General features: G+C 47.4%; 1 protein-coding gene across 1 annotated transcript in view; it reads left to right on the top strand.

Moving 5' to 3' along the window:
• The window catches only part of SPNS2 (SPNS lysolipid transporter 2, sphingosine-1-phosphate), a 155,674-nt gene that overhangs the window by 68,468 nt on the left and 59,771 nt on the right, over nucleotides 1–27,435 (top strand). The window contains exon 3 of the mRNA XM_084823098.1: nucleotides 21,611–21,747. Coding sequence (XP_084679224.1) covers nucleotides 21,611–21,747 — 137 coding nt within the window. The remainder of the gene's footprint in view (nucleotides 1–21,610; nucleotides 21,748–27,435) is intronic.

Below are 27,435 nucleotides of genomic sequence, written 5' to 3'. Positions count from 1 at the left end.
TCCTATTCAGGGAGATAAGGACAGAGCAATTCCAATATATAAACCATAATGATTTGAGGGAGAACGCTGCATTCAAAAGAATGCCTAGATTAATGTTCAGCCTCAAAAGCTGAGAGGGTTTGTGCAGAAATGGATCCCTCTGCATTGCCCTGAATGCCAAACAATTTAATTTATTATTATTATTCTCTCCTTGAGCACAGGCTCTGGAAGCAATCTTATAAAGGTCTTTTCTTTTTAGATGGTTAAATGCCAATGCTACTGGGGTGATGTCCTTTTCAAAGACCCATGGGGCAGGGGACTAAAGCTTGTCTGTTCCAAGCTCTTCCCTTTTAAAAAGCTCTGTGCTTTCAACAGATCATCTGGAGTGTGGTCTGTGACTCAGGTCAGATGTTGCAAATGCAAGCATCTCTTCTCCTTCTGACTTCACCCTCCTCTGCTTCCTGCTTCTCTCTCTCCTCTCATTTATTTTATTTACATTATTTATATAGCGCTCCACATCAAAAGATTTCGGAGCAGTGAACAACAAAGATAAAAGAATAAAATGCCACATTAAAACAATTAAAAAGAATTCTTTTTAAGAATTTAAAGAAGAAACTAGTTCTGATAAGACCGAATTTAATAAACCGCAGCTGGTCACTCACGCAAGGCTTCCCAAAATAACAATGTCCTCAGGAGGCCGGAAGCAACACAATGTTGGTGCCTGCCTGATCTCCAAAGGCAGGGAATTCCATAGGAAGGGGGCCACCACACGGAAGGCTCTTCTCCGGCTGGACTCCAGACGGGCTATAGGTCCATGTGGAACCACCAAGAGCATGCTCTCTGATGTCCTCAATGACAGGGCAGGTTGGTGAGGGAGAAGGCGCTCTCTCAGGTATCCTGGTCCCAAGATGTTTAGGCTTTGTACACTAGTACCAAAACCTTAAACCTGGCCCGGTAGCGGATAGGCAGCCAGTGCAGTTCCCTCAGCAAAGGAGATGCACGCTGAGAATGGGCAGCTCCTGATAACAGCCATGCTGCTGTGTTCTGCACTAGTTCCAGCTTCCAGACCAGCTTTAAGGGCAGCCCCACAGAGGGCGCATTGCAGTAATCCAGTCTGGAGGTTACTTGCGCCTGTATCACAGTGGCCAAGGTAACATCCAAATTTGGCAAGCCATGGTTAGTACTTTGCTCCCAAACTATGGTTTGCAAACTCCCTACAAACCATGGTTTCAGATCCTGCAGGCAAGGCGCTTGCCCGGACATTGCAGCAACCTATGGTTAGAGAAACTCAGGAAGCAGAAGAGAGAAACCTGAATGTAAGCCCATGGACTGGAGCCGCTTTCCCAACCTGGCACCCTTCAGAAGTGTTGGATTGCAGTCCCCATAATTCGTAGCCAGCATGGCCAGCGGCATATCTGGCAGTCCGGCACATTTTATTTTATTATTTATGTATTTATTTATTACATTTATACCCCACCTTTCTTCCATCATGGAACTCAAGGTGGCTACATGTGGTTCCCAAGTGGTCTCCCCTCCCTCCAAGCACTGACCAGCCCCAAACCTGCTTAGCTTCAGCAAGGTGGCTGCCTCACATTCCTTTGGAGCAACAAGTTGGGGGCAGCTGGATTGGAGGATCGAGTCCATGAACAGGAGGAGGTGTCTGGTTTCATCCTCATCTACCTCCCTGTCTCTCCTGAAATTATTCCCACAAAGCAGTTGATGATGGCAGATGGTCCTGCAGTGTGGGAAGTTCGGCTGGGACAGGCGCTGAGATCTTTTCTCCTGCCTCTCTCCTGGGATTCTTCCCACAGGGTAGCAACCTCCATCTTGGGTAAATGTCGGTATGAGACCAGTAGTCCACAGGTGTTCCACAGGGTGTGAAAGGGACCATGGAGAAGTACCCACTGATGGTGTGAAGCTGGATCTGGATGCCCGGAACAGAAGCTCTCGTGTGGACTTCCAGTTTGGTCTCTTCGGACTGTTGGCGGTTCAGGAAGAGATCTTCCCCAGACTTTTCTGTTACCTGCGATCCGTTGTTGTTGTAGAACCTGAGACCTTCAGCATGCAAAGTGCGCACTCTACCACAACAGCCATGCCCCCTCCCCAATTTTGACCTATTTCCAGTATCTCCATTCAGAGTCCATGATATGATGGGCCCATAGCACAGTAAAAGAGGAACCAGTTGGGTGGGACGTAACATTAGATAACTCCTCCCCAACTTCACAATTGGCCGTTTTCCCCCTTTGCTAGAAGTGAGGTATGTTCTTTAGTAGCGAAGTGCTCCTAAACAGGTCAAGTGTGCACGGGATTTGGACATCCTTATTCACAAGAATAGTTTCACTTTTTGCGAGGTGCAGGGAAATGTAGAGAAATGTGAGCGGCGAGATGTTGGGATGTCTGATCATCTGGGAACCGGAGCAATAATGGTCAATTATTTTTCTTTCGGTGTCCCTTTGGGGGTTTCTATTCCACCCTGATTGGTGTGGCACAAGTCAGAAAGACCAAATGCTCACCCAGTTCACACACACAAGGCCCTATGTCCAGCAGGAACGGAGAAGATGGGACATTTTTGCATGCCTTGAGTGGCTTCTCTTTACAAGATGTATGACCGTGTACTCCCCCCCTTTCTCCTTAAATTCCAGTATCACTTGACAAATGTCTCTCCAGCCCTTAAAGAATGAGAATCAGCAGAGGCTACCGCCCGTCTTGCTTTCTGGTACATGTTCAGACACTTTCAGGTATTTGAATTAACCTCGGCAGAAAACACGGGCATCTTACAGCGCTGCGTCTGCATTTTAACAGTATTCATTCCTTGCGTGAAATTAAGTAAAGAACTGGGCATGTTTAGCCTTGAGAAGAGAAGACTGAGGGGAGATAGGATAGCGCTCTTCAAGTCCTTGAAAGGTTGTCCCAGAGAGGAAGGCCTGGATCTCTTCTCGATCATCCCAGAGTGCAGGACACGCAATAATCAGCTCCACTTACAGGAAGCCAGGCTCCAGCTGAACATCAGGGAAAACTTCCTGACCGTTAGAGCAATATGACAATGGAACCGATTCCCTAGGGAGGTGGCGGGCTCTGCCACACTGGAGATATTCAAGATGAAGCTGGACAGACACCTGTCAGGGATGCTTTGTCTTAGCTTCCTGCATTGAGCAGGGGGTTGGGCTCAATGGTCTTGTAGGCCCCTTCCAACCCTACTATTCTATGGTTCTATGATTCTAAGGGGGAAATTCTTCAAGCTGTTGCCACTTGTGCTGCTGCTGTGTGTTTGAAGGTGTATTGGATGCGAAGGGTCTGAAATTGTACATGAGAGCAACATCAAAGCCATTGGTTTCTCCAAGCGGCAGGGGTGGTTTCGATCTGGCTTTAGGAAGGGGGTGGCGTGATTCAGTTCCCCTTTCCATGGAGAGAATGGGTTGTTCAATTTCTCAAGTTTGCCTGGAAGCTGTGGAGTGACCAGGGTGCAATTTTACCTCAGGGCTGAGAAGGCAATTTCCTTCCATGCGTTTGAGGTTAGAGAGCATGTATTTCTTCTCAGCCTTGGTACCTTTCTGTGTATGGCTCAGCCACTGCAAAGGAAGGGTTATTCAACACAGAATGCTTGTGACAAGAGCAGACTGCGGCGGGAGTAAATGGAAAGAGATTATTCTCAAAGATGAGAACTCTGGCCTTCCCGTCACCCTTCCTTCAGATCAACGTTTATGCCTCACAGCAATCGGTGAGGTAGCTTACGGTGTGAGAGAGGGAGAGACTTCTGTAAAGTGAGTCATTGCCACCCCTGGTGACATCATATGCCATAAATTAATGGCATGTGGTTTGGGGGGGAACACTTTTTTCAGCCCCCTGGAATTTACTGCCAATCAAAATGGTAAGGCAGGAAGAGTTGGGGCAGGGCCCTCACTCAGTGGTAGAGCCCCTGCTTTGTATGCAGAAGGCCCCAGGATCAATCCCTGGCATCTCCAGACAGCACTGGGAAAGACTCTTGTCTGGAACCCAGGAGAGCTGCTAAGCAAGCTGGACCAATGGTCTGAATTAGGGATGTCCGTCACCAGGAAATCCAGCGGTTGCCGGACTCCTGCGGCACACCCAACTTGGCTTGCTTTTGCAAGACGAGCGGCACGGTTTTCCCGAGCTCTGGGGACTTTCTACATCTTGTTTTTGGTTTTGGCCATGATTTGAGCAAATAGAGAGTTGCGTAAAATACAGCCGCATATTGTGCAAATGTGCATATTCTGTGCAATTTGCGGCCGTCACTTTCCCATATCATGCAAATTGCGGCCGTCATTTGCCCGAATCACGCAGATTGCAGCCGTCATTTGTGCATAAGTCTTTTTACGCAAAAAACAATAATTTACGGAAATTCCACCAGCTGGCCCAGCTTGTTGCACACCAAGTCAGGCCAGCTGGTGGAAAATGGAATGGAGTCTGGGGGGCTAAGCTGACAAAAGCTCGTCGATTTCCCTCCCCTGAACTGGATTCCTTCAACATCCCTAGTCTGAATCTGTTTTTGGCAATTCCATGTGTTCCTAGCATCACGTTATGGCAAGACGCTGCATTAAATGGCCTCTTGTTCCATTTCAAACACATCTAGATCTCTTCACACATTCCCTCTCCTCCGCCTTCCAGAGCAGTCCTTAACGCAATGCCTAATTAAGTTGCCTTTTCATGAACCTGCTGGAGGAGGTTGTCAGGGGAATTTGGAGCACGGCATCATCAGTACGCTGACAATACTCCATTATTTCTCCTCCTTCTCAAATCCCAGTGAGGCAGTGCAATCCCTGAATTGTTGCCTGAAATCAGTAATGGACTGGAAGAAGGCAAATAAACTAAAGCTCAGTTCAGGTAAGATAGAGTTTCTGGTGGTTGCATGGCTGCCAACTCTTCCTATTTACCAGGGCAATCCTGTTTTCTTGTCCTTGACTGCCTTCTCTCGTTTTTTGCCTCTGAGGGATGCCTTGTTGGAATTTGCTGACTTCTGTCACTCTTCAGAGTTTAGCTCTCTTCTTGTCAGGGCTGGACTGTGGATGAGGTGAAGAACTAGAAGCCATGGAACAAGACAGTAGTCAGGACTGAAGAGTAAGTCAGAACCAAAGGACAAACCAGGAATCAGGGTTCAAGCAAGGCTCAGTCTGGAACCGGAAGCCCCTTTATACTCCTTCCTGCCCAGGAGGAGTCAATGGCCATTGGTCTAGCAGGCCAAATTGGCATGTGGGCCGGAAGCTCCCCCTCCCTCCCGGCCATAAATGAAATGCTGTTCAGTGCAAAACCTCTTGCTCTGTGCAATGCTCTGAAAGTGCTATGGCCAGAACTCGAGAGCTCGGTGGCCTTCGGTTTATATGCAGACCCGTTCTGGCCAGCTTGGCTAACAAGGACTACATCTGGCCGGACTTCACGCTGAAATACAGGCACGCGCGGACATCTGGCTGGCCACACGGGCATTTAGTGCTTCTTCCAAATTTTTTGAGGTTGGTTTTGGAAGGAAACAATTGTACTCTTACAGTCGCACAGTTTACAAACTATCAGAATTGAACAAATTGAATGGTTATAGGACACCTAAGGGCTGTGTTCCTTCTGCTGCTTGACAAGGTAGCTGATTAATTTCTTACCTTTGTTTTAAGGCTAAGCTTTGACTGGAGGTGAACTCTTTCAACTGTCTGCGAAGCAGCAGTTGCCCCTGTAGAATGTTGTGTCCTTGAGCATGTGCAGAGTACCCTTCCATTTCCCTGCAATTACCGGGTCTAGAAAAATATCTCCGACGATTGATCACCCAAGATTTTGTCACGAGGACCGAGACATGCATACTGGCGAGTGTGTGCGAGCTTACACACTTATTAACAGTTTAAGGTTTTAAATCCTGTACAAAGTAGAAAAGAATGACAAGGTAGTAACTAGACTGTTGGACTGGGAGCCAGGAGATCCGGGTTCTAGTCCCCACTCGGCCATAGAAACTCACTGGATGACTTTGGGCCGGTCACAGACTCTCAGCCCAACCTACCTCACAGGGTTGTTGCTGTGAAGATAGAATGCAGGAGGAGGATTCTGTACACCACCTTGGGTTCCTTAAGGAGGAAAAAAGGCGGGATATAAATGTAATAAAATAAAAAATAAAAAAAATTGTATAGCCCCATCTCTCTTCCTACTCTCTGCCTCAAACTGCCGTCTAAATATATAGTACTAGGAGATGATTGGATTCTCCCTGGAAAGAATAGAATGGAACAAATTAAACATAACGAACAAGAGAATGCTTTAAAAAAGGTGTGGTTTGTATAGATCAAGTGCTTCTGTTCTCAGTTGATATACAGCTCAAGGTAATTGTTCTACACCGCTGTAAACTCGTCTTCATTAATAGTTATATTTTCAGCTGCACTCAAGGCTGGGACTTAGAAATGTGATCGTGATGTGGTTCTCCTAAAATGTGAAGTCGTCGTCGTCCTCCTCCTCCTCCTCCTTGCGATAAGAGAAGGGACGTTGGCTGTTGTAATCCACCCTGAAATTTAGGAATAAGAATAGCTATTCCTTTGGGATTTCATAAAGGAAGATGTAAGGGACTGGGGGTCGCAGATCTGGAGATGGTGGCAACACGTGCCTTGCTCCCTGAGTTGCTTGCAGGCAGAGGGAAGTGCTGGCCTGATTTCTTCAGCTCTGCAGCGCCACCGCTTCAGAGGGCCGGGGAGTGTACTGCGGCTTTCAGGCCCAGAAGATCAGGTGACCTGAGAGGAGCCAATACGATCCCATCTAGCCCTATATAACAGCAGACTCTGGCTTAGCTCCTCAGTTGGAAGAACTTGCTGCTTATTGCACGGTTGAGTTTATGGTTGCAGGCTTTCAGGACCACAGGCCTGTCTCCAAGCCGGGGAAACGGAGTCTATCCCTGCTAGTGCCTGCTGAAGGGGGAAATTGCTCTGGAGTGTGTGGCTGGAGTGGTTTCCTTCACTGTTTAAACATGTGATGCTTGAGTGTCCTTGTGTTCCAACTGCTTGTAGAACTTTACTGCCTGACCTCTGCCATGCTAGCCTAACTTAGTTTCTGGATGAAAACATACATTTGCAGGCTTCCCTCATGTTCCGAAAATATAACTGGAGCACCTCCGCTGTTTTTAAGACCTTGGGAAACCCTGGTTGCTGACCGCAGGCATTTGTGCTTTGCGTGAACACAAATAGGAACGTAGAGGAACCTGTGAGCAACTTAATGTGAGATCTTAATGATATAGGGCAGGATACAAATGTTTTAAATAAATAGAAATAAATAAATAGTTTCACATACGGTGTACGATGGCTTAGGGAGCACTCCTATGGCCGCTGGACAGTGGCTAGGTGGCCATAGGATATGTGGTTTTCCAGGAACCGACCTCGGAAGCCATGCCCCCCTTCCACGCTGCCTCATAGAGCGCTGCGGGAACAGCTCTGCGCTCCAAAGAAGAGCATGGAGCAGCCAAAATGGGGCATTCTGGGGGGCGTTCCGGGGTGGGGAAGGCGGAAATGCCAGTATGACACATCCTGTGTGTTGTCCGGCAGCCTCCTCCCCCACTCCACCTTCCTGTGGCCAGACAGCCGAAACTGTCTAGCCACAAATGCAGGGCAGGAGAAGCGTGGAGGGAACAATCCCCTCCGTGCTTCTCCTGACCTGCATTGGATAGGCGGTCGCCTCCGAGTTCGGAGGCAGCCGCCTAACCCCATAGGATCGCGCCCTAAGTTGCTGCTATTTCCTTAACCAGCCAGCCCTATTAGGAAAACGGGGGCTTTGCTGCTTGTAATTGCAAACTCAGGTGGTGAGTGTCGACAGAAATGGAGACAAAATGGGCCCACTGAGAAACAAGGGGGAGATATCAGCATGGTTGGGGAAACCTTGCCGTTTGCAGAAGTACGGGGGGGGGGGAGCCTTTTACAAAACCGAGCAGCTTTGACTTGGGTGCCGCTGGTCTGATGGATCTACCTGGCTGCTCCTTGTCCAAGTCAGAGTCTGAGCCCAGGCTGCGGTGCTGGCTCCAGGTTTTTGAGGGCCCCTTGGACAAGTCACCCTCAGTGCCCCCTCCCTCAGTGAGTCTCCCTTCTCACCCCCATTGTCACCACCTGCTTGTGCTGGCCCTCTTCTTTCTCATCATGGCTGCCACTTCCTTGCTTGAGAGGCAGAGAGCCAGGGAGCAAGCAGGCCGCAGCATCTCCTGCGCCGCCTTCTCACCACCGCCGTTGTCTGGGCCAGAGCGAGAGCCGGATGAACGAGCCGGTTGCAATGATGAAGAGGAGGAGCAAGTCCAAGGGCCTCTTGTCAGTGGGGCCCTGCTGGGGTGCGGGCCCTTAGCAGGAGCCCGACCACACCGACGGTTGACGCTGGTCCTGGGAGATACACTGCAGTGTTTTCTTTTAGGCTCCACTTGTGTGTTGTGGGAGAAGAGCTTAGTCAAAATGTCCCCTGCCCTCCAACCCCCACTCCTGCAGTGCGAAGCCTGCCTTTTGGATGGTAGCGCTCTCCAAGTCCTTGCAAGGTTGTCCCAGAGAGGAAGGCCAGGATCTTTTCTCGATCATCCCGGAATGCAGGACACAGACTAATGGGCTCAAGCGACAGGAAGCCAGGTTCCGGATGAACATCAGGAAAAGCTTCCTGACTGTTAGAGCAATATGACAATGGAACCCATTACCTGGGGAGGTGGTGGGCTCTCCCGCCCTGGAGGCATTCAAGACGAGGCTGGACAGCCACCTGTCAGGGTTGCTTTGACTTGGATTCCTGCACTGAGCAGGGGGTTGGACTCGAGGGTCTTGTAGGCCCCTTCCAACCCTACAATTCTATGATGCTGGACAGCCGCCTGTCAGGGATGCTATGACTTGGATTCCTGCATTGAGGAGCGGGTTGGACTCGATGGTCTTATAGGCACCTTCCAACCCTACAATTCTATGATGCTGGACAGCCACCTTTCAGGGATGCTTTGACTTGGATACCTGCATTGAGCAGGGGGGTGGACTCGATGGTCTTATAGGCACCTTCCAACCCTACAATTCTATGATGCTGAACAGCCACCTGTCAGGGATGCTCTGACTTGGATTCCTGCATTGAGGAGGGGTTTGGACTCTTGTAGGCCCCTTCCAACCCTACTATGCTATGATTCTATGATTGGGGTGGGTGGGTTCCAAACTATTTGCTTATCTCTGAAGTTTTCCCTCCCTTGTCCCTAGTGATGGTGTCACACAACCAAATGGCCTTGTAGGCCCCTTCCAACCCTACTATGATTCTAAATCCGGTTCGCTACGTAGCATCATGGTTCACTACGTGACCCTGTGATTGGGTGAGATCACCCATGGGACTAAATCTGGAAGGAGGGGAGTAGCAGCCACAGGAAACAGTGGTGCTGAGCGTGATTAAAAGGAGGTGAATATTCGCAAAGTATTTTTCGAGGAAATATTGGGTGTACGGAGTTCATTTGTTCTGCCGGAAAAATTGAAGGTGGGAAAATGTTTGGAGGAGCAGCTCTAGCTATAAGTAGTAATAACAATTGTGTTACAATTTGTGTTGCGAATTTGTGTAACACAATTGTGTAACAATTGTGTTACAATTAGTCGTATTCTTTTTTGTTCTTTGTTTTCAAATTAATCTTGAAGACCTGCCACCCCATCCCAGGAGGAACATTGCAATCGCTAGTCTGGATTACAAATCAAAACTTGGGCAGATATAGTACCTCCACATACAGAGGCAGTATATCTTAGTCTGGTTACCAGTTGCTTGGGGACAAACAGGGTTTGTCTAACAACCATCTTTCTCTTTTTGTGGATCTGTGGTCACTGTTGTCAACGGACTAGACTAGGCGGGCTTTTGGCGTCCTCCCGCACAGCAATAACAGCTTCATGTGTCACAAGTACTTTTTAAAGATTCAGGGTTAACTTTGCAGTTGGGAAGATTCGCTTGCTATTTTCATCTGTGCCGCCTCCCCCAATTCTTAAAGGAGTGCATTTCCCAGAAGTTCCCTTTGATACAATTACTCATACTGGCTAAAGAGGAACACAGAAGTAGAGGATATCCTTTGCAAAGAATTCAGAGGCTATAATATGAACATACCCAGTTGCCATATATCTAGCACAGGCCCATCTGACTTCTCATTATTATGATTAAAGTCTGATTGACGGCAGCTCTCCAAAGCCCCAGGCAGACAGGCTTTTCCAGGTGATCTCTTTTTAACAGGGGCTGTCAAGGGCTGAAGCTGGTCAAACGTGGCCTCCAACCCTGAACTGTGGGAGGGACTGTAACGCACTGGTGGAACATCTGTTTTGATGGCAGAAGGTCGCAGGTTCAGTCCCCGACTTCTTCAGTCAAAAGCAGGAGTGCACAACTTTTTCAGCCCCGAGGGCCGCATCTGAGGCAACCGGGGGCCGCACGCACACACATACAGAAATGCAGTTCTTACCCATTTGGGCATTTTCCCACCAAGCGTGCAAAGCACAGCTAAAATCTATGCATGTCTGCTCAGACGCAAGCCCCAGTGTTAACAGCTGTCAGGCTTGCAAAGCACAGTTCATGGTGGTGGGGTGTTTTCTTCAGCACTAAACTGGGAAACCCCGTTCTTATCTCCAGTCAGTGACCAGAGCACTTTTAAAGAGCAGGGTATTTAAACTTTAAATGCCTTTAAATCGCTCTTATCTCTGATCACTGATGGGAGATAAGAACGGGATTCCCTACTTAATGCTGAAGAAAGCCTCCTCGTGCTGCCTTTCTCCTGCTGAAGGAAGATCTCTCTCTCTCTACCGGAGACCTTTGCAATGGACAAATATTATTGACTGGGTGTAAGGCAGCATCCTGCGTTTCTCTGATGCCTTCCATTGCTAAGGTGCTTCCTTGCGCTGTCATTTAGTGCTAGCTAAGCGTTTCTCTCCCCCTTTTCCTGTTGTGATGTCAAGTCGGCATGCGTTTGCAGCAGCCACAGTTTCCCAGAGGGAGGCTTTGTAGGTTTGCAGCCGGGAGGTTGCAGGCTTGTAGGTTTGCAGCCAGGACCGCAGTTCGGTCGTGGATTTTCAGGGTAGCTGTGGGGTCCGATCCATCAGCACCTTGCTCTCCTGAAGCTGCATGAAGAACGTGGTGTGAAATGACCCAGGGCTGATGTTGGTGCCACTTCAGGGCCCCATGCAGGCTTTGGCACCAGCAGCTGCCCGACATACCAGGCACCGACTCTCGATTTGGGTGCGTGTTGGTGCGTAGCCCTATGAGTGCTTGAATTATACCTTTGTGCCCTAAAGCAGGGGCGGGGGCTGAATTCAGTTTTGGAGACGCTCTGGAGGGTGGGCAGGCTTGAAGGCAAACAGGGCGGAGCAAACGGTGAAAGGGTGGGGCCAGCACACACACCCCCCCCAGCATATTGTAGCTTAAAACTCTTGCTGCCACAAACTCTCGCTACCTTAGGGGAGGCATTTCAGCCTTTTAGAATGGGGAAAAAACTGCACGAAAGTCAGGAAACCACCGAATGATGGGTGGTTGGAGACAGTGTTTGTTCCAGGTTTTTGAGAACCCCTGGGCAAGGCACCCTTCACTAGAGCTGTGCACAAATGGCCTCTTGAAATTCTCCAGAGTGTTTGTGGGCAGAGAAATTGCACCAAATTTCACCAAATATTTCCAAGCGGAGGAGAAATTCTCCAACAGTTTCTCTTAAATAGGGCTCCCAATTGTCAGGGGTTGTAACACAGTTTCTTTCTTTCTTTCTTTCTTTCTTTCTTTCTTTCTTTCTTTCTTTCTTTCTTTTCCTAAGGGTTTTGGTTTTTTCCTGCTGCCATTATAAGTGTTGAGGCTTCCACTTTTCTGCCTCATTCTCACGGCATTTTATAATTTATTTTGGTAGTGGTTTTGAGCTTACCTAATCACTGCAATGTGGTGAGGGGTGCTACATGTGAGTATTTTCTTTCTATTACACATCTCCCAATTGCTCTGCAGCCTCCCAGGCTGCCTGCGCTTCCTGATCTGCAAAGGCCCTATGGGAGGAATGATTTTTATTATGTCTTCCCCTGGGCTTTAATGGAAGTGGGGGAAGCAGAGGAGGCTGCAGGCCGCCACAGAGATGATTGCACAATGAAAGACAGGACACTTGTGTATGCTGCTTGGCCACCTCCTAAGTAAAGTAAGGTAATTTCTTCTCCTTTGAATTTCTTCTCGAAAGCACTTTGCTTTCAAAAGCAATTCTGTCAAATTGAATGAGAATGGTCAGAAAAAATGTGGGAGAAATTTTCAGCACAGTGCTACCCTCAGCAGGCTTCCTGTGTCAGTGAACTTACCATCTCTCTGCCATTGTCACCAGCTGCCATCGCTGCTCCTTATCGTCTTTCTCATCATTGCTAGTTAATGCTTGCATGCTGGCAGACAGAGAGCTGGTGGGCAAGTTAGTTACTTACTTACTTACTTACTTACCTACAACATTTATATACCTCTCCGAAAAGATTTCGGAGCGGTGAACAGCAGAGATAAAAGAATAAAACGCCAGGTTAAAACAATTAGAACATTTTAAAAAGAAACACATTCTGAATTTAATAAGCTGCGGCTGGTCACTCAAGGAAGCCTTCTCGAAATAAGAATGTCTTCAGGAGGTGCCGGAAGCAACACCACGTTGGCACCTGCCCTGACCTCCAGAAGCAGGGAGTTCTGCAGGAAGGGGGCCACCACACTGAAGGCTCTTTTCCTGGTGGACTCCAGCCGGGCGGTGCATCCATATGGAACCACCGGGAACATGCCCTCTGAAGACCTCAGTGACCGGGCAGGTTGGTGAAGAAGGAGGCATGCTCTCAGGTATCCTGGTCCCAAGTTGTTTAGGGCTTTGCACACTAATACTAATACCTTAAACCTGCAGCCAGTGCAGTTCCCTCAGTGCAAAGAGTAGGTAGTGGCATCCGCTGCTCCTCCTTCTCACTGCTGCCGTTGTCTGGGCCAGAGCGAGAGGCCGGTGAACAAGCAGGTGGCAATGGCGGAGAGGAGGAACAACTCCAGGGGGCTTTTGTCAGTGTGCCCCCATGACTGAGTTTCCGTACCTCTGCCCTAAAGGCTCTCAGCCGGGACCACAGATGGCAGTGAATGTCCCCCTACGGGACATTTTCATGTTCCAGGTCAGCCATGCCGCCGAGTCATACCTGTACGCCCAAATCAGCATCAGTCATAAAGCACGCTGCATGCCCTTGGACCTGTTACTGCCTCTCAGGCTAGCCTACCTCACCGGGCTGTTGTGAGGCTAAAATGTACGCCAGCTTGAGTTCTTTGGCGGAAAGCCAGGGTGTAAATGTAAGCAAGTAAACAAAATGGCGGAGCCCTAAGGTCATCCGTTCCCCGTTTGGCTTCTGGGCTAGTCAGTTGGAAGGCCAGATGACGCTACTTAGAGGGTCCCGTTTGGCCCAGAAGCTGATTGTTTTTGACCTCCCCTGCACTGCTTGTAACAGAGGGATGTAGTTGGTTTGGGGAGGCGAGTCCGAACCAGGCCTGCTCCTGACAGGTGGCATAATGGGGCACACCTGGCACTTCCCAGAGGTAGAAGCCCGGACCTGTGGCAGTGCCTGACATCCTCACCTTGGGGCTCTTCATACACCTGAATTTACCTGAGCAGTGACAGCAGGTGGTTACAAAGCTGCTATTTTGATGTTCCCACGATGCCCCAGAGCAACGCAAGATCGGGGCATTTTAGGAATATCAGGACGGCGGACGGCTCGCCCGCACGCCCCTGCCTCAGATCATCATGGCGTTGCTGCCGCTACCAAGAAGTCTACTCCATGTAGGGTGCTACGCTGGCCAGCGGGGCACTAGATGGCAATTTTCCAGGAGAGCCCTCTAATCTGGTGCAGGCCCTGGAAGGAGGAGGAGGTTGTAAGTCGGGGAGCTTGTCTGCTATTACCGATGGTTTCATCAAGAAACCCCTGATAACCTTCTGAGGAACCCAGCTTAAAAAACTCAGCCTTGAATAAGTTCGCGTGTATGTGGGGTGTGCACATAATTCAGCATAAGGACTTGATTCACAGAAACAAGCGCTTGTGAGGTACCCTTTTGAAATCCAAAGCACACTGGTGTGTGAGCTTCAATTCCAGTTCCCCTCAGACCGTTTCCTTAGCCTGATGATGTGAGAAGGCCTTCAACCCCACCCCACCCACAAAATGTTTAATAGCTATTAATCTTCTTCTCTACCAACTCCCCCCTCCATTTCGAGTGTGTGCTGCTGTTTTCGTTTTATTTTTCTGTCAAAGAATCAGCGGCACCTTTACATTTCCTGATGGAGAGGCATGGTGCCGGTTGAATGGCTCCCGGGATGGAATAACTGAGCAGGCGTTCATGGGCAGCAGCACGTGAAGGAAGCTGTGGGGCTGGAGAGGATGAACTGTTTCCCCCTCTTCACATAATTAAAAGAGAGAGAGAGAGAGAAAAAATTTCCAACCACGTACAAAAAAAGAACTGGGAAAGATTTGAGAGGGACACCAGCCCACCTGTATCGGGGCGGGTCAGGCTATTGGAGGCAGAAATAGATACAGAGCCATCCATCCTGTCTGGATAATTAAACCTTTCCTGTGTCTTCACCACAACTGCAGGGAAACCAATGTGTTTTTCATTCTTTGTTCCAAAATATCACCCCCACCCCAATCTGTCTCTTTTTGGGAGGAACCTTCAAATTGGAAGGGCGTATGTTGTTTCCCCTATTTTTATCCATCTGCCCTTTTTGCTGGTATTTTTGTTCAAAAGCATGCCCAGCTCCATTCGTGAAACAGGACTCGTTGTTTTAAAATGGCTCCTTCTGTGCGGCCCGACTCTGGAAGGGGTTGTGTTGTATGAGAGGAACACGCTCTTTGTTCGTTGTCTAGCCGGACAATGGATCACGCTAGACACGGGTAAGACTCCGGGATGAAAAAGCACTTTATTGCATGGCCAGCAAGGCACTCTGTCAGCAAAGGGGCAGAGAGCCCAGAACATTCAGTGGGGCAAGCTTTTATACAGTGAAATACATCACATATAGGGAAGAACTCTAGCCATGCTCTATTAGACACATTACTTGGAGGCATACACACACCCTGTTATCTGGAAAGGAGCTGAACGTTCCCTCCCTGGACAGGGTGGACGTTTGTCAGCTGCTGATACCGAGTTGCTGCACGGAGTACAGTGCTTATCAGCAATTCCCTGGGGAGGAACCTATATCCCTAGCAATTCCCAGAAAAGCTGCTAACAGGCTGTAATCTGCTTCTCACAGACTGTGTTGCCAAAACAGGGTGAGCTTAGTGAACAAATATGGAGTGACTCTGGTTAAGACTTAACATAAGCGCAAGCATCTGTTGCACACCGTATGCAGATGCCAACAGCATTCTTATAACTGCGTTGCTACTCTGGGGTACACACAGAACATTAGGGGTGAGGTTAAAGGATTCTTTCCACAGTTGTCCGCTCTTGGCCTACAAATGGCTGTCTGACTGGATGTACTTTCCTGCTCTCCGGTTGTTGTTTTTCTTGGTCCATTCTTGAAACAGGATTTGGCATTTTTATAGCTGTTTGGGCGGTGTTAAAAATGACTTCTGTGTATGCTTCTTTTCTAGAAGTGACCATCATTTTGGACTTACGTAGTGCAGAGGAGGTGAGGTGAGGTGGCCTAGGGCTGTCAAACCATGGCAAAGTGGAATATGAACAGACTTCTTGTGCACGCAGAGGTCTGGTGCATGCAAAGGGCAGATATTCAATAATCGGAGATACTGGGGATTGAACCAGAGACCTTCTGCATGCAAAGCAGGGTCTGTACCATTGAATGATGACCTCTCTCATAGCTGTCTTCGCTAATGCACAAAGGAGAGTGAGAAGTCTGCAGAGCAAGGGCTGTCGCTCAGTCATAGAGCGCATACTCTGCATGCAGAAAGTCCCAGGTTCGCCCCTCACACCTCGAGGCAGGGTTAGGAAAGACCTCATGCCTAAGAGCCAGTGTGGTGCAGTGGCGAGAGTGTTGGACTGGGAGCCGGAAGATCCGGGTTCTAGTCCCCACTCAGCCATGAAGCTCCCTGGGTGACTTTGGGCCAGTCACTGACTCTCAGCCCAACCCACCTCACAGGGTTGTTGTTGTAAGGATAAAATGGAGAGGAGGGGGAGGATTATGTACGCCGCCTCGGGTTCCTTAAGGAGGAAAAAAGGCGGGATATAAATGTAATAAAGAAATATATAAATAAGACGCTGGAGGAGATGCAGCCAGTCAGTGTAGGAAAAACTAGATGGAATAACGGGCTGATCAGCGATACGGCACGTTCTTACGTAGATGAAGAAACTTGTTTCACTATGAGCTGCTTTGACCAGAGCAGGCCTGACACCACCCCATAGCAGCCAGCCTTGGGCTGTCTCTAAAAAAACAACAGTGCTCCTAGGGGTCTGGGTTTTCAACAATCCCAGACAATGGCTCAACTTCCAAGGCATTGTGGGGAAAAGAGAGGGATGGAAATGGCCACCGCCTGGAGCTGCCAGTGTCACCAGCGTAAGCCTCTGATCCACCCTCTGGGGACCCGCCTGACGGCGCTTTGCCAAGGGCCCTTTCGGCCTCGTGGGAGAGGATGGTCCAAAGCCCATCTGCCCCTCAGGTTGGCCTTCTAGCCACAGCTGTTTCTCCATCTCCACATCCTGGATTTGGCCCAGCGTCTGCCAGTCTCCAACCACTGGTCTGCGTGCACCTGTATTCAGTTTCGCCCGCTGATAAAACTAGGTGAGCAAAGGGGCTGCCACTGGAGCTTCGGGGCTTCATCCATCACATGCAATTGCAATTGCAGGAATTGATTTGTGCCTAATAAGATGAGCTGGCATGCAATCTGTCTGAGGGGCACGTAGCCATGTTCTGAATTCGTTTACAAGTCAATCAGTGTTTTCATGTCACGTGCAATATGAAGCCCCCTTAAATATAGTGCTGTGGCAGGTTTTGTCCCTGTTATTCTGCCATCTGGGTTCTGTCACCTCTCTGTTTTTGCCACTGTATTTATTCCTATGTTTTCCTCATATTTCTCTCCTCTGCTCCTCTGTTCATGCCTTTAGGTCTTTTATGCTGTCATGTCGCACATCATCTTAAATCTTCTAATTAAAATAATGTCACTTTGGGGTATAAGAAAAATAAACGATATTAGCAAGATTTATTGCACAACATAGCATATCATCTGCTTTAGCCAACAATTTAGTATAGTAAGAGAAAATGTACGCAGATTTAAATGTTCAGATATCTAATTTCCTGACTGGGTGCTGTTTACGTTCTGTCTCGATGCACGAGTGAGTTATCTATTCTCTTTTATCTGAATTATTAACAGCATCTTCAACATCTCAAATAATAATTACCTATTTGAATGGAAGATCGCAACCCATCATGTCTTTAATAACTTAATTTCCATTTCAAAAAAGATAACCAGACCATTGATTTGTAAGCCCGCGGGGTTTACAGTGCAGGCTTTTGCATGTCTGCTCAGATGTTTAGTATTATATTAAGTTCAATCGGGTCTACTCCCAAGTAAGTGTGGGATTGCAGCCTTAATTGATTTATTGGTTGGTCTGGTCGATTAATAGCACAATCCTACACATATTTACTCAGCTCGACCTGAAAACAAAGGCCCCTGCACCCACTCAAGAATAATAATAAAAAAAAGACGTAGCTATTAGATACTGATTTAAAGTAATTTGTGCTTTGGCCCTCACTCACTGTAAGTGTGTTTAAGATTGCAACCTAGTTCACAGTTTGATTGACTAAAAAGGTGCTGATTAATTGGGCAGCCGATTTAAAAACTTTTAAAGTTTTGTTTTTTTTAACACAAGCGCCTGTAAAAATGGAGAAAGGCAAGCACTGGTTTTAGATGAGGTCTCTTCTAATAGGATGTGTGCTGAAATACATGTGTGGGCGAAATGTGCGTTCTTTTTCTTCTGACTTATTGCATTTTCTCATATGCAAACTGATGCAGATTTATTTCTTACGCATTTTATTTCAAGTACTTTTATCTTTCTTCTCAGCCAGGAGATCTCCCCGAGTGTTGTTGTTGTTGTTGTTCAGTCGTTCAGTCGTGTCCGACTCTTCGTGACCCCATGGACCATAGCACGCCAGGCCTTCCTGTCCTGCGCTCTCTCCCGGAGCGTGCTCAAGTTCATATTCATTGCATCCGTGATGCCATCTAGCCATCTCATCCTCTGCCGTCCCCTTCTCCTTTTGCCTTCAGTCTTTCCCAGCATCAGGGTCTTTTCCAGGGAGTTTTCTCTTCGCATTAGGTGGCCAAAATATTGGAGCTTCAGCTTCATTATCTGTCCTTCCAATGAGCACTCAGGGTTGATTTCCTTTAGGATGGACTGATTTGACCTCCTTGCAGTCCAGGGGACTCGTAAGAGTCTTCTCCAGCACCACAGTTCGAAAGCATCAATTCTTCGGCGCTCAGCCTTCCTTATAGTCCAGCTCTCACAGCCATACATTACTACTGGGAAAACCATAGCTTTGATTAGACGGACCTTTGTCGGCAAGGTGATGTCTCTGCTTCTTACTATGCTGTCTAGGTTGACCATAGCTTTCCTCGCAAGGAGCAAGCGTCTTTTAATTTCATGGCTACAGTCACCGTCTGCGGTGATCTTGGAACCCAAGAAAGTAAAATCTGTCACTGCTTCCATTTCTTCCCCTTCCATATGCCAGGAAGTGATGGGGCCAGATGCCATGATCTTCGTTTTTTTAATGTTGAGTTTCAAACCAGCTTTTGCACTCTCTTCTTTCACCCTCAACAAGAGGCTCTTTAGATCCTCTTCGCTTTCTGCCATTAGGGTGGTATCGTCTGCATATCGGAGGTTGTTGATAATTCTCCCGGCAATCTTAATTCCGACCTCTGATTCATCCAACCCGGCATTTCTCATGATGTACTCTGCATATAAGTTAAATAAGCAGGGTGACAATATGCAGCCTTGTCGTACTCCTTTGGCTTACATATAATTAGTCAAGACAGTCCCTGCTCATAGGATTGCAATCAAAAAAAGAAAGGGAGAGAAGAGGAAAAAAATATGTATTTATTTATTACGTTTATATCCCGCCTTTTTTCCTCCTCAAGGAATCCAAGGCGGCTTACACCATCCTCCTCCTCTCCATTTTATCCTCACAACAACAACCCTGTGAGGTCGGTTGGGCTGAGAGCCTGTGACTGGTCCAAAGTCACCCAGTGAGCTTCCATGGCCGAGTGGGGACTAGAACGTGGATCTCCCAGCTCCCAGTCTGACACTCTCACCACTACACCACTCTGGCTCTTGATTTACAATACAATCCTATACGTGTCTACTCAGAGATAAGTCCCTCTGAGTCCAATGAGGTTTACTCCCAAAGTGAAACAAGTGTCGGATTGCAGCCATAATCAACTAAGGTGGCAATCCTGTACCCACTTACCAAGTAAGCCCCATTGAACTCAGTGGGACTTATTTCTGAGTAGACATGTATAGTACTGCTGTGTAATGCAATCAATTGACTATGATGTCTTTTAACATGTGACAACTCCTATTAATTTTATTGGAAACCCAGTATGTTATTTTGTATGGTCATTGAGGACAACATCCCCTTCCCCCCTGCACTCGTATGTAAGTACCTAAACGTTAAAGTCTCTGCGCTCTGGTCCATTAGCTAGAGCTATTAGGCTGGCGAGAGCTGTTAGGCGGGCACAGGGCCTTTTCTGTGGTGGCCCCACATCTCTGCATTGCCCTCCCAAAATAGATTTGTCCCCCTTCTTTTTAGCCTGTAGGTGGATTCTAAGGGCCTTTTTATTCCAGTCTGCTTTTGGATAATTTGTGGTGCTGTAACTGTTTTATCTGCTGCCTCTATTTTAATGTTTTTGTTTGCTATTTTCAGCTGACGGGTTTGATTTATGTGCCGTTGGGTTTTCTTTTGTGCAATCGTACTATATTTTAACATTTTAACGTTGTTTTTGTATCAGCTTGTTTTGTTGTTTTACTGAGTATCGCAAACTGCCTTGGGAGGATGGAAGCTGGTTTAAAAATCCACTAAATAATAAAATAAGATAAGGAAGCAACCCTACGGGGATAGGCGGTCACCTCCGAACTCGGAGGCAACTGCCTATCCAATGCAGGGCAGGAGAAGCGCGGAGGGGATCATCCCCTCCACACTTCGGGTGCCCTGTATTTGCAGCTAGACAGCTGATTTCTACTGTCTAGCCGCAGGAAGGCAGAGCAGGGGAAGCAGGTCGACACGTTGGATGTGTTGTACTGGCATTTCCAACTTCCCTGCCCCAGAATGCCCTGTTTTCACCGCTCCGCACTCCTCTTCTGAGTGTGGAGTGCAGGGCCAGGAACCAACGTATCTTATGTCCGTCTTAGCCGCTGACTAGCGGCCATAGGATTGCTCCCTAAATAAGGGAGATCCCTTGGCAACTTCTGGTGCTGTAATATGTTTTGACCAAATCTTCTATTCCAAAAGGCTTCTAACTATTGCTTTTTGAGCTGTTTGCCCACCAGGTTTCTAGAAGGTGGTGGGCTCTCCCATGCTGGAAAACTTTAAGCAGGCGCTGGGCAACCATGTATTAGGGCTGCTCTCGCTGGGTTTCCTGAATTGAGCAGGGGGTTGGAGTAGGGGATCTACAAAGATCCCCTCCAACTCTGTGGTTTTATGATGTTATGTCTACATCTAATGCTGACTTTGGTGATCACAAATATGGCCTTCCAGAGAGGCATGGGATCCATGTGGTTCGAGCAGAGATGTGAAGGCCTGGAAAAAACAACCAGACAAATTCAGGGGGGAAACAGCATTTTCCTGTTTTTTTCCAAGGTTCTTTTTGTGTTTTTTTCCTGAAAAATTAAAGCGTTTAGATTATGAAATTTATTTTAGAGTGGTGAATAAAATTAAACGTTTAATTAAACAAAATTAAACGGGTGTTTATAGATTGCCTTCTGGCCTATACTCTCCTGAAATGATGTCCCAAAAGCCATGTACTAGGAAGACTTTTACAGGAGGGCTACAGATGTAAAATTTCTGGAAATTTTGAAGCTATGGGGGGAAATGTTTTTTTTAACCCTCTCTGTAAGGTTCCCACCATAGTTTTTTCTTCCACTCCTTATTAAAATTATTAGTTTCTAATATATCTTTTACTGACAAACATCTAGGGCTGCCCCAAGGCATACTCAGTTTCCCAACATGTGACAAGAGTTACCAGGTAACTCTTGTCACATGTGCGTGAAGAAAATGTGCGTTCTTGGCAGTTCGAGTTTTATTCTATGGAGTCTTGTGTTTCTGGGCCTTTTCTGGTTAGATGCTGTAACAGTCAACAGATGTAGTTCTAAAACCTACAAGTGAAAGAAACACTATAGGTTATCCCATGTCTACCACCACATACGACCACAGACGTGCTTAGCTTCAGCACTGTGGTTGCATCTTATGTTATCTATCTTATCTTATAGCCCTGGGATCTTATGTTTCCCTGCACATGATAGTAGGAGGTGGTTAGAGAAATCCTGCCCTACTCCGCTTTTAATACCAGTGATGGGCGTTCTGCCCCAGTCCGTAGATCCTTGCACAGAACACCATGGATCCATTGAATAAATGATTGGTGCTTGGTAGCCGGGCCCCTGAAGGTAGCATACATTCAGGAGCCTCTCCCGTCCTTGCCCAGTTCAAAAGGTTTGGGAAACACTGGTTCAACCTATCTCTTCCTTTCTCCTTCTCTTCCTGCAGTTTTCATCTGTAGCTTCATGGTGGCAGCACCGATATTTGGCTACCTTGGTGACCGTTTCAACAGGAAGATTATTCTCAGCTGCGGGATTTTCTTCTGGTCCGCCATCACCTTCTCCAGCTCCTTCATCACGGAACAGGTAAGATGGAATAATGTATGCTCTGCAGATGTTTCTGGGCTGTGTTGGTAGTTCCATCAGCTGGAAGAGGTGGCCGGGAGATGCATGGAGCTACTGGAATGGAAAAGAGGGTGATGAAATCTGGGGAAGGGGTGTAGCTCAGTGGTAGAGCACCTGTTTTGCATGCCTAAAGCCCCAGGTTCACTTGTATCAACTCCAGGTAGGGCTGGGAAAGACCCCTTCCTGAAACCCTGTAGAGTTGGGGGAGGGGGGCTGAATCTATTCTAGAGTAAGTAAGTAAATAAATAATGAGCGAGTTGCTAGACACAGATTTAGAGTGATGTCTAGTTTGGCCATTAGAGGTCTGCCACCATGATCAATTAGATTGGTGAACAGTACAGACAGAGTTTCTTCAGTGGTGGCCCCACATTTGTGGAACTCCCTCTCAAGGGATCTACATCTAGTTCCATCTTTACTAGCTTTTAAGCAGGCCTTGAAAACCTTTTTGTCTTGATCTGTTTAGTTAAGACGTTGGGCTGGGTATTTGAATTGTTTAAACTGTTGCTATCTCTGTTTTCAGTTGTTCAGTTTGTTATTCTGGCCCTGTTTTGTAGTGCTGTTTTGGTTTTACTGCTTAGAGATGTTTTTAAATATGTTCAGCAGTATATAAATCTATTCAGTTATAATAAAAATAATAGTTTTCTAATTGTAAAAGATACAAATTGACTTGTGTTTTATGTTTTTAAACATGTATGTGAGCTGCCTAGGGAGAACATGACCCAACAGGTGACATCAAAAACTGAAAATAAATACATCATTTGCCCCTATCTGGGTATGATGTTTCTCAGTTTTATCGATAGGTGTAGCCTGCCCTTCTTTCAAGGAGCTCAAGGCAGCATAGATAGGGTTAATCACATTTTATTCCCACAATAATCCATTAGGGAAGCCTTCCCCAACTGGGCACCCTCCAGATGTGTTGGACTGCAATTCCCATAATTCCCAGCTAGCAGTCCAAGACATCTGGAGGGGGCCAGGTTGGAGAAAGCCACACTAGAGTTTAAACTGATAGAGAAACTTGACCTTGGTCATCCAGCAAGCTTCACTACTGCAGTGTGGGGTGTTGATTCCAGCCCTGATACTCTGGTCATTTATTGAGCAACTCATCATTCCCTACTCACGGTTGTTTACGGGTTCTTTAGACAACATCATGACCTTCCAATTTCGTGTCTGTTTTTAAAGAGCACTTCGGGCAAGTTTTTTTTTGAGCAGGGAAAACAGTATTATTTAAAGAAAGTGAAAGAATACGCTATTTCCACTTGTGCATTTCCACTATACCACAGTGCTACCTAGAGGTTGTGTAGTGGAAAAGCAGGAAAGGAAACTCTGTTCATGCGGTATTCAGATCTCAATTCTGTGACGAAACTGAAAGTAGATACAAAACACTAACAGTGTCGTGTAGAAAAGCTCTCTGTCTGCTACACCACACAGCCTTTGGTTGCTAAGAGGTGTTGAAGGGATTGATGTTGCTGTGAATTTAGCCCTGCCTTCCTGTGTGCTTGCTTCTGCATCCATGTAACAGCTGCTCAGCCTGTAATGTTTGTCAGCAAAAACATCCTAACTCCTCCAGCGCTCCTTTGCCCCGAAGGAATCCTGACTCCAGCCCCCCTGTAGTCTATACGTCCAGCAGAACAAGGGGTCGAATGGACAGTGGGCCCATTTTTGAATGCTTCCTTGAATTCAAAAAAAGCCCACCTTCAGCTAGAAATGTAGCAGACCAAGGATTGTGTAGGTGATAACGTTACTCCACAGTGCGCTGTCTATTTGCATGGCGTGTGTGTGCTGTGTATACTCAAGGGAGCATTTGAAAGGGGCATCTCCTGGCCGGTGCTTGAAGTGTTCTGGACCGCACACTGATGTCTCAGGATTCGATCACCTCATTCTGTTGGATGACGAGACCTCTGCAAGGGCAGTTCTGTTTTTGTTTTTTTGTTCTCGCTGCACAGGGAAGGAGGAGACAGAAACAATACTGTTGTTCGCTTTAAGTCGGTTGCATCCTCCCGTCGTTTTCATTATTTTGAGCCACAGCGACTTTTCCCAACCTGGTGCCGTCCAGATGTGTTGGACTACAACTCCCACACTCCCCCAGCCGGGGGGATGGTGGGAGTGTGTTTGTTTGTTTGTTTATTTATTTATTACATTTCCATACTGCCAACAGCCGAAGCTTTCCGGGCGGCTCACAACAATTCCAACCATAAAACACGAACCAATAAAATGCAGATGATAAAATACAGTTTACAAGCTTAAAACTGCAATATAAAGATACGATAACCTAACAGCATCTTGCAGCAAACATTTAAAATACAGTACCAGATAAAAGCAATCTGAACAACTAAACTGTCTGGGAGAATAGAAAGGTTTTCACCTGGCGCTGAAAGGAGGACAACATAGGCGCCCGGCGAACCTGTCGTAGTCCCACACAGCTGGAGAGCGCCGTGTTGGGGAAAGGAGAGCTACAGGTTTGCTAGGTGTGATTGCGTTTGCAAGATGGGTGGCGCCGACACCTAATTTTGGCAGGCTAAATATAGCGCTGTCCGGCAGCCTTCTCTGAGTTATGCACTCCCCCCTGTTCCTTGCCACGAGTGGAAGGGTTTGTTTCTGTGTTGACACGTCGGGCCTTTGAGCTGTCAGTGCCGTCAGGCAGCGAGAGGCGGCTGCTGGGAACAGAAGCGCTCCAGTTTTGAAACCTGCCATCGCCGAGGGCTAATTAATGCATTCCTGGCGAGATGAGCCGAAGTCATGTCAGTGACTCCGTGGAGCGATTTCCCTCTGGGCGGGCAGGTGGGGTGGGGTGGCGGGGAGAAAACCACCCACCCTGTGCTCATCTCCTCAGTCCAGCTGCATTCCAGAAATTGCCCTCATCCTGCCACACCCAGATTGTGAACGACCAGCTTCCCACCTGATCTCACGGGCGTGCTGCTTCTAAGAAGGGGTGGTTGCCGCCTCACAGGGAGAGGGTGGAAATCGCAGGTTATTCAGCCACACAGGTGGATTTCCCAGCACCAGTCATGGCTGGTGTTATTCATGTTTCCGAACGGAAGCTTCATAACTGAGCCCTACCTCTGTAATGGGCCTGCCACTTGGGATCAGTTCCCAGTTTGCTTATCCTCTCAGTTTTCTAATCTGTAAAATGGGAGTGCTAGACGTCCCTCCCTCCCTCCCTCCCTCCCTCCCTCTCTCTGCAAGGTTAGGTTTGTTGATTAATTAAAATATTCTCACCCCACCTCTTAGCACACAGGCAGTGCCCAGGACAGGGATAAAGGGTTCTAAAATTTCCCCATAAGTACTTTGCACACCCTACCCCATTGCTGAATCTCTGTGGTTCCTTGAAGGAAACGCAATTTTACATACAAATTATAACTGAATCATGAACTGGAAATCGAAGTAAGTCTGCAATCCTAACCATGTTAACTTGAAAGTTAACTCCAACAAAATCAAAACCGGGCCAGGTTTAAGGTTTTGGTACTAGTGTACAAAGCCCTAGACAACTTGGGACCGGGATACCTGAGAGAACGCCTTCTCCCTTACCAACCTGCCCGATCACCGAGATCATTAGAGGGCATGCTCCTGTAAGTTCCACATGGCCTGACCGGAGTCCATCCGGAGAAGAGCCTTCAGTGTGGTGGCTCCCGACCTGTGGAACTCCCTGCCTCTGGAGGCCAGGCAAGCGCCAACACCGGGTTGTTTTCAGCACCTCTTGAAAACAGCTCTTTTCCAGGAAGCCTTCCTTGGTTAACCGGCCTCGGGTCTATTCGACTCAGTTTTTTAAAGAATAATTTTAATATTGTTTCATTCTTCTTTTCATCTTTTGTTCATTTTATCTCTGGTTGTTCCCCACTCTGGAATCTGTTTAGATGAGGAGCGGTATACAAATATTGTAAATAAATAAATAGGACTTAACTTCAAAGAAAATATTTACGATGGGAGCTAAACCTAAAAACAAACCCAAAACAAACAAAGGAGCAGCGAACAGCCATCAATAACACGTACTAAAAACATCCAATAGCTATCCTAAGAACAAAAATAAAGTTGTGAGTACATTATTAAAAGGTGTGCCTGATTTAAGTTTTTAATTAGCACTGGATCTAATAAAGCCATCTGTGTCTGTGGTCATCACCATACCTTGTGGCAGAGAGTTCCACAAATTAATTATGTGCAGTGTGGAAGAAGGTCTCTGTATAGTCTCTGTGTAGTCTCCTGCCAATCAATTTCATCGGATGGCCCTGAGTTCTAGGATCACCATGCATCGTTTTATAAACTTCTGTGCCCATCTCCTCTTAGCTGTTTGTTTTTCCTCCTCAACTAAGCTTCCATCTTCTTTTCCCACTCCTCTCCACCTGGCCGGTTACTAAATTTGCCCTGGGACGGAGATGCAGTGGTTTAAAAAATACCACCTGTTGAATTATTGCCTGTCACACAGCTGCTAATGGCAGAGGCAGCATGCTTTTTGGAGCAGGGAAGAGAGGGAATAGCAGCCTTCCTCTAGCTTCACAGATTAGATGGACTATTTTGAGTTTGTCCATTCCCTACCCACATTGTACCCCCCTCCTCACTGCCACTCAGCTGATACAGGCGGCCACGTGGCTGGTAGACCCACACAGCTGCGGTCACTTCAGGGGGGTTCCCTGGAGACAAATGACCCCACCTTTCCCCTCATACTTTCCACTTCGTGGTTGGATATCGTGACGTAACTTTTTTTTTTTTCCCAAACCTCAGGGTAGGAAGTGGAGTTGTACCATACGCTGTGCGTGCGCGTTACCGCAACTCCCTTTCTTGAGGTTAAACTTGTTTGTGCCTGCCCAAATGGGAAAAAACACACACACCTTCATTTCAAGTTTTAGATACCTTCAGGGATAAAAATACATGTTCAATTATCTTAATGGGTGCGTGTCAGAGTTCCTCAACCTCCGCCAGGCGTGGTGTGACAGAAACTGAGCAGTTCTAAACTTCTCTGCTTGTCCTTTACTCAGCCCCAAAGGCTCAAGGGGTGTGTTTTATTGGTGGAAGCTAAAATAGAATATAAACCCTGTAGGGTGTGTGTACAGTACAGACAGAGCCAACCCAAGACAATTTGCAGCCTGAGGTAAAGAACAAGATGGTCCCCAACCCCATTCCATGCATAGAGAGCAGCCGGGTCAACAGCTGAATTTTACATCAACACTGGTGATGGAAAAGGTCTCCCAATAGCGTAGGGGATGCATGGCAAGTCCTGTGGCCCACACAGCTCTCCAACACAGTGGTGTCCTCCACCACTCCAACACAGTGTCCTCCAACACAGTGGTCACATTCCCTGTCTGTACCATAGACACACTCAGATGCCTGCAGTGGGGCCTGCGACAAAATGTTGCAGCGTGGAGTTCAGAATACTCCATTCCATTCTCCCTTCTACCTAGTTTTCCTTCCCCACCACTTGCAACACTCAGAGCTTCTCCACACCGGGCTTTTTACCGGGGCTTCTGCTTCCGGATTCTTTGGGGGATTAGGATCGGCTCCTTCACACACACACTTCCTGTTGCAGTTTTTTCCTGGGGGTTCCCTTTATCTGCAAGTTCTATATGTTCTGTTATACAGCCACTAGATGGTGGTGTTGTTATAGCGCAACTCCCTCTTTACATGGACAAATTCAATTTGCCGGTTTTTATTACCTCATTA

Source organism: Heloderma suspectum, chromosome 16 (genome assembly GCF_057233095.1).
Source record: "Heloderma suspectum isolate Gila_16-S chromosome 16, 16-S_ref, whole genome shotgun sequence".
NCBI classification, from domain to species: Eukaryota; Metazoa; Chordata; class Lepidosauria; order Squamata; family Helodermatidae; genus Heloderma; species Heloderma suspectum.
The sequence above is the reverse complement of the archived record's forward strand: the minus strand, read 5'-3'. Positions and strand labels throughout refer to the sequence as shown.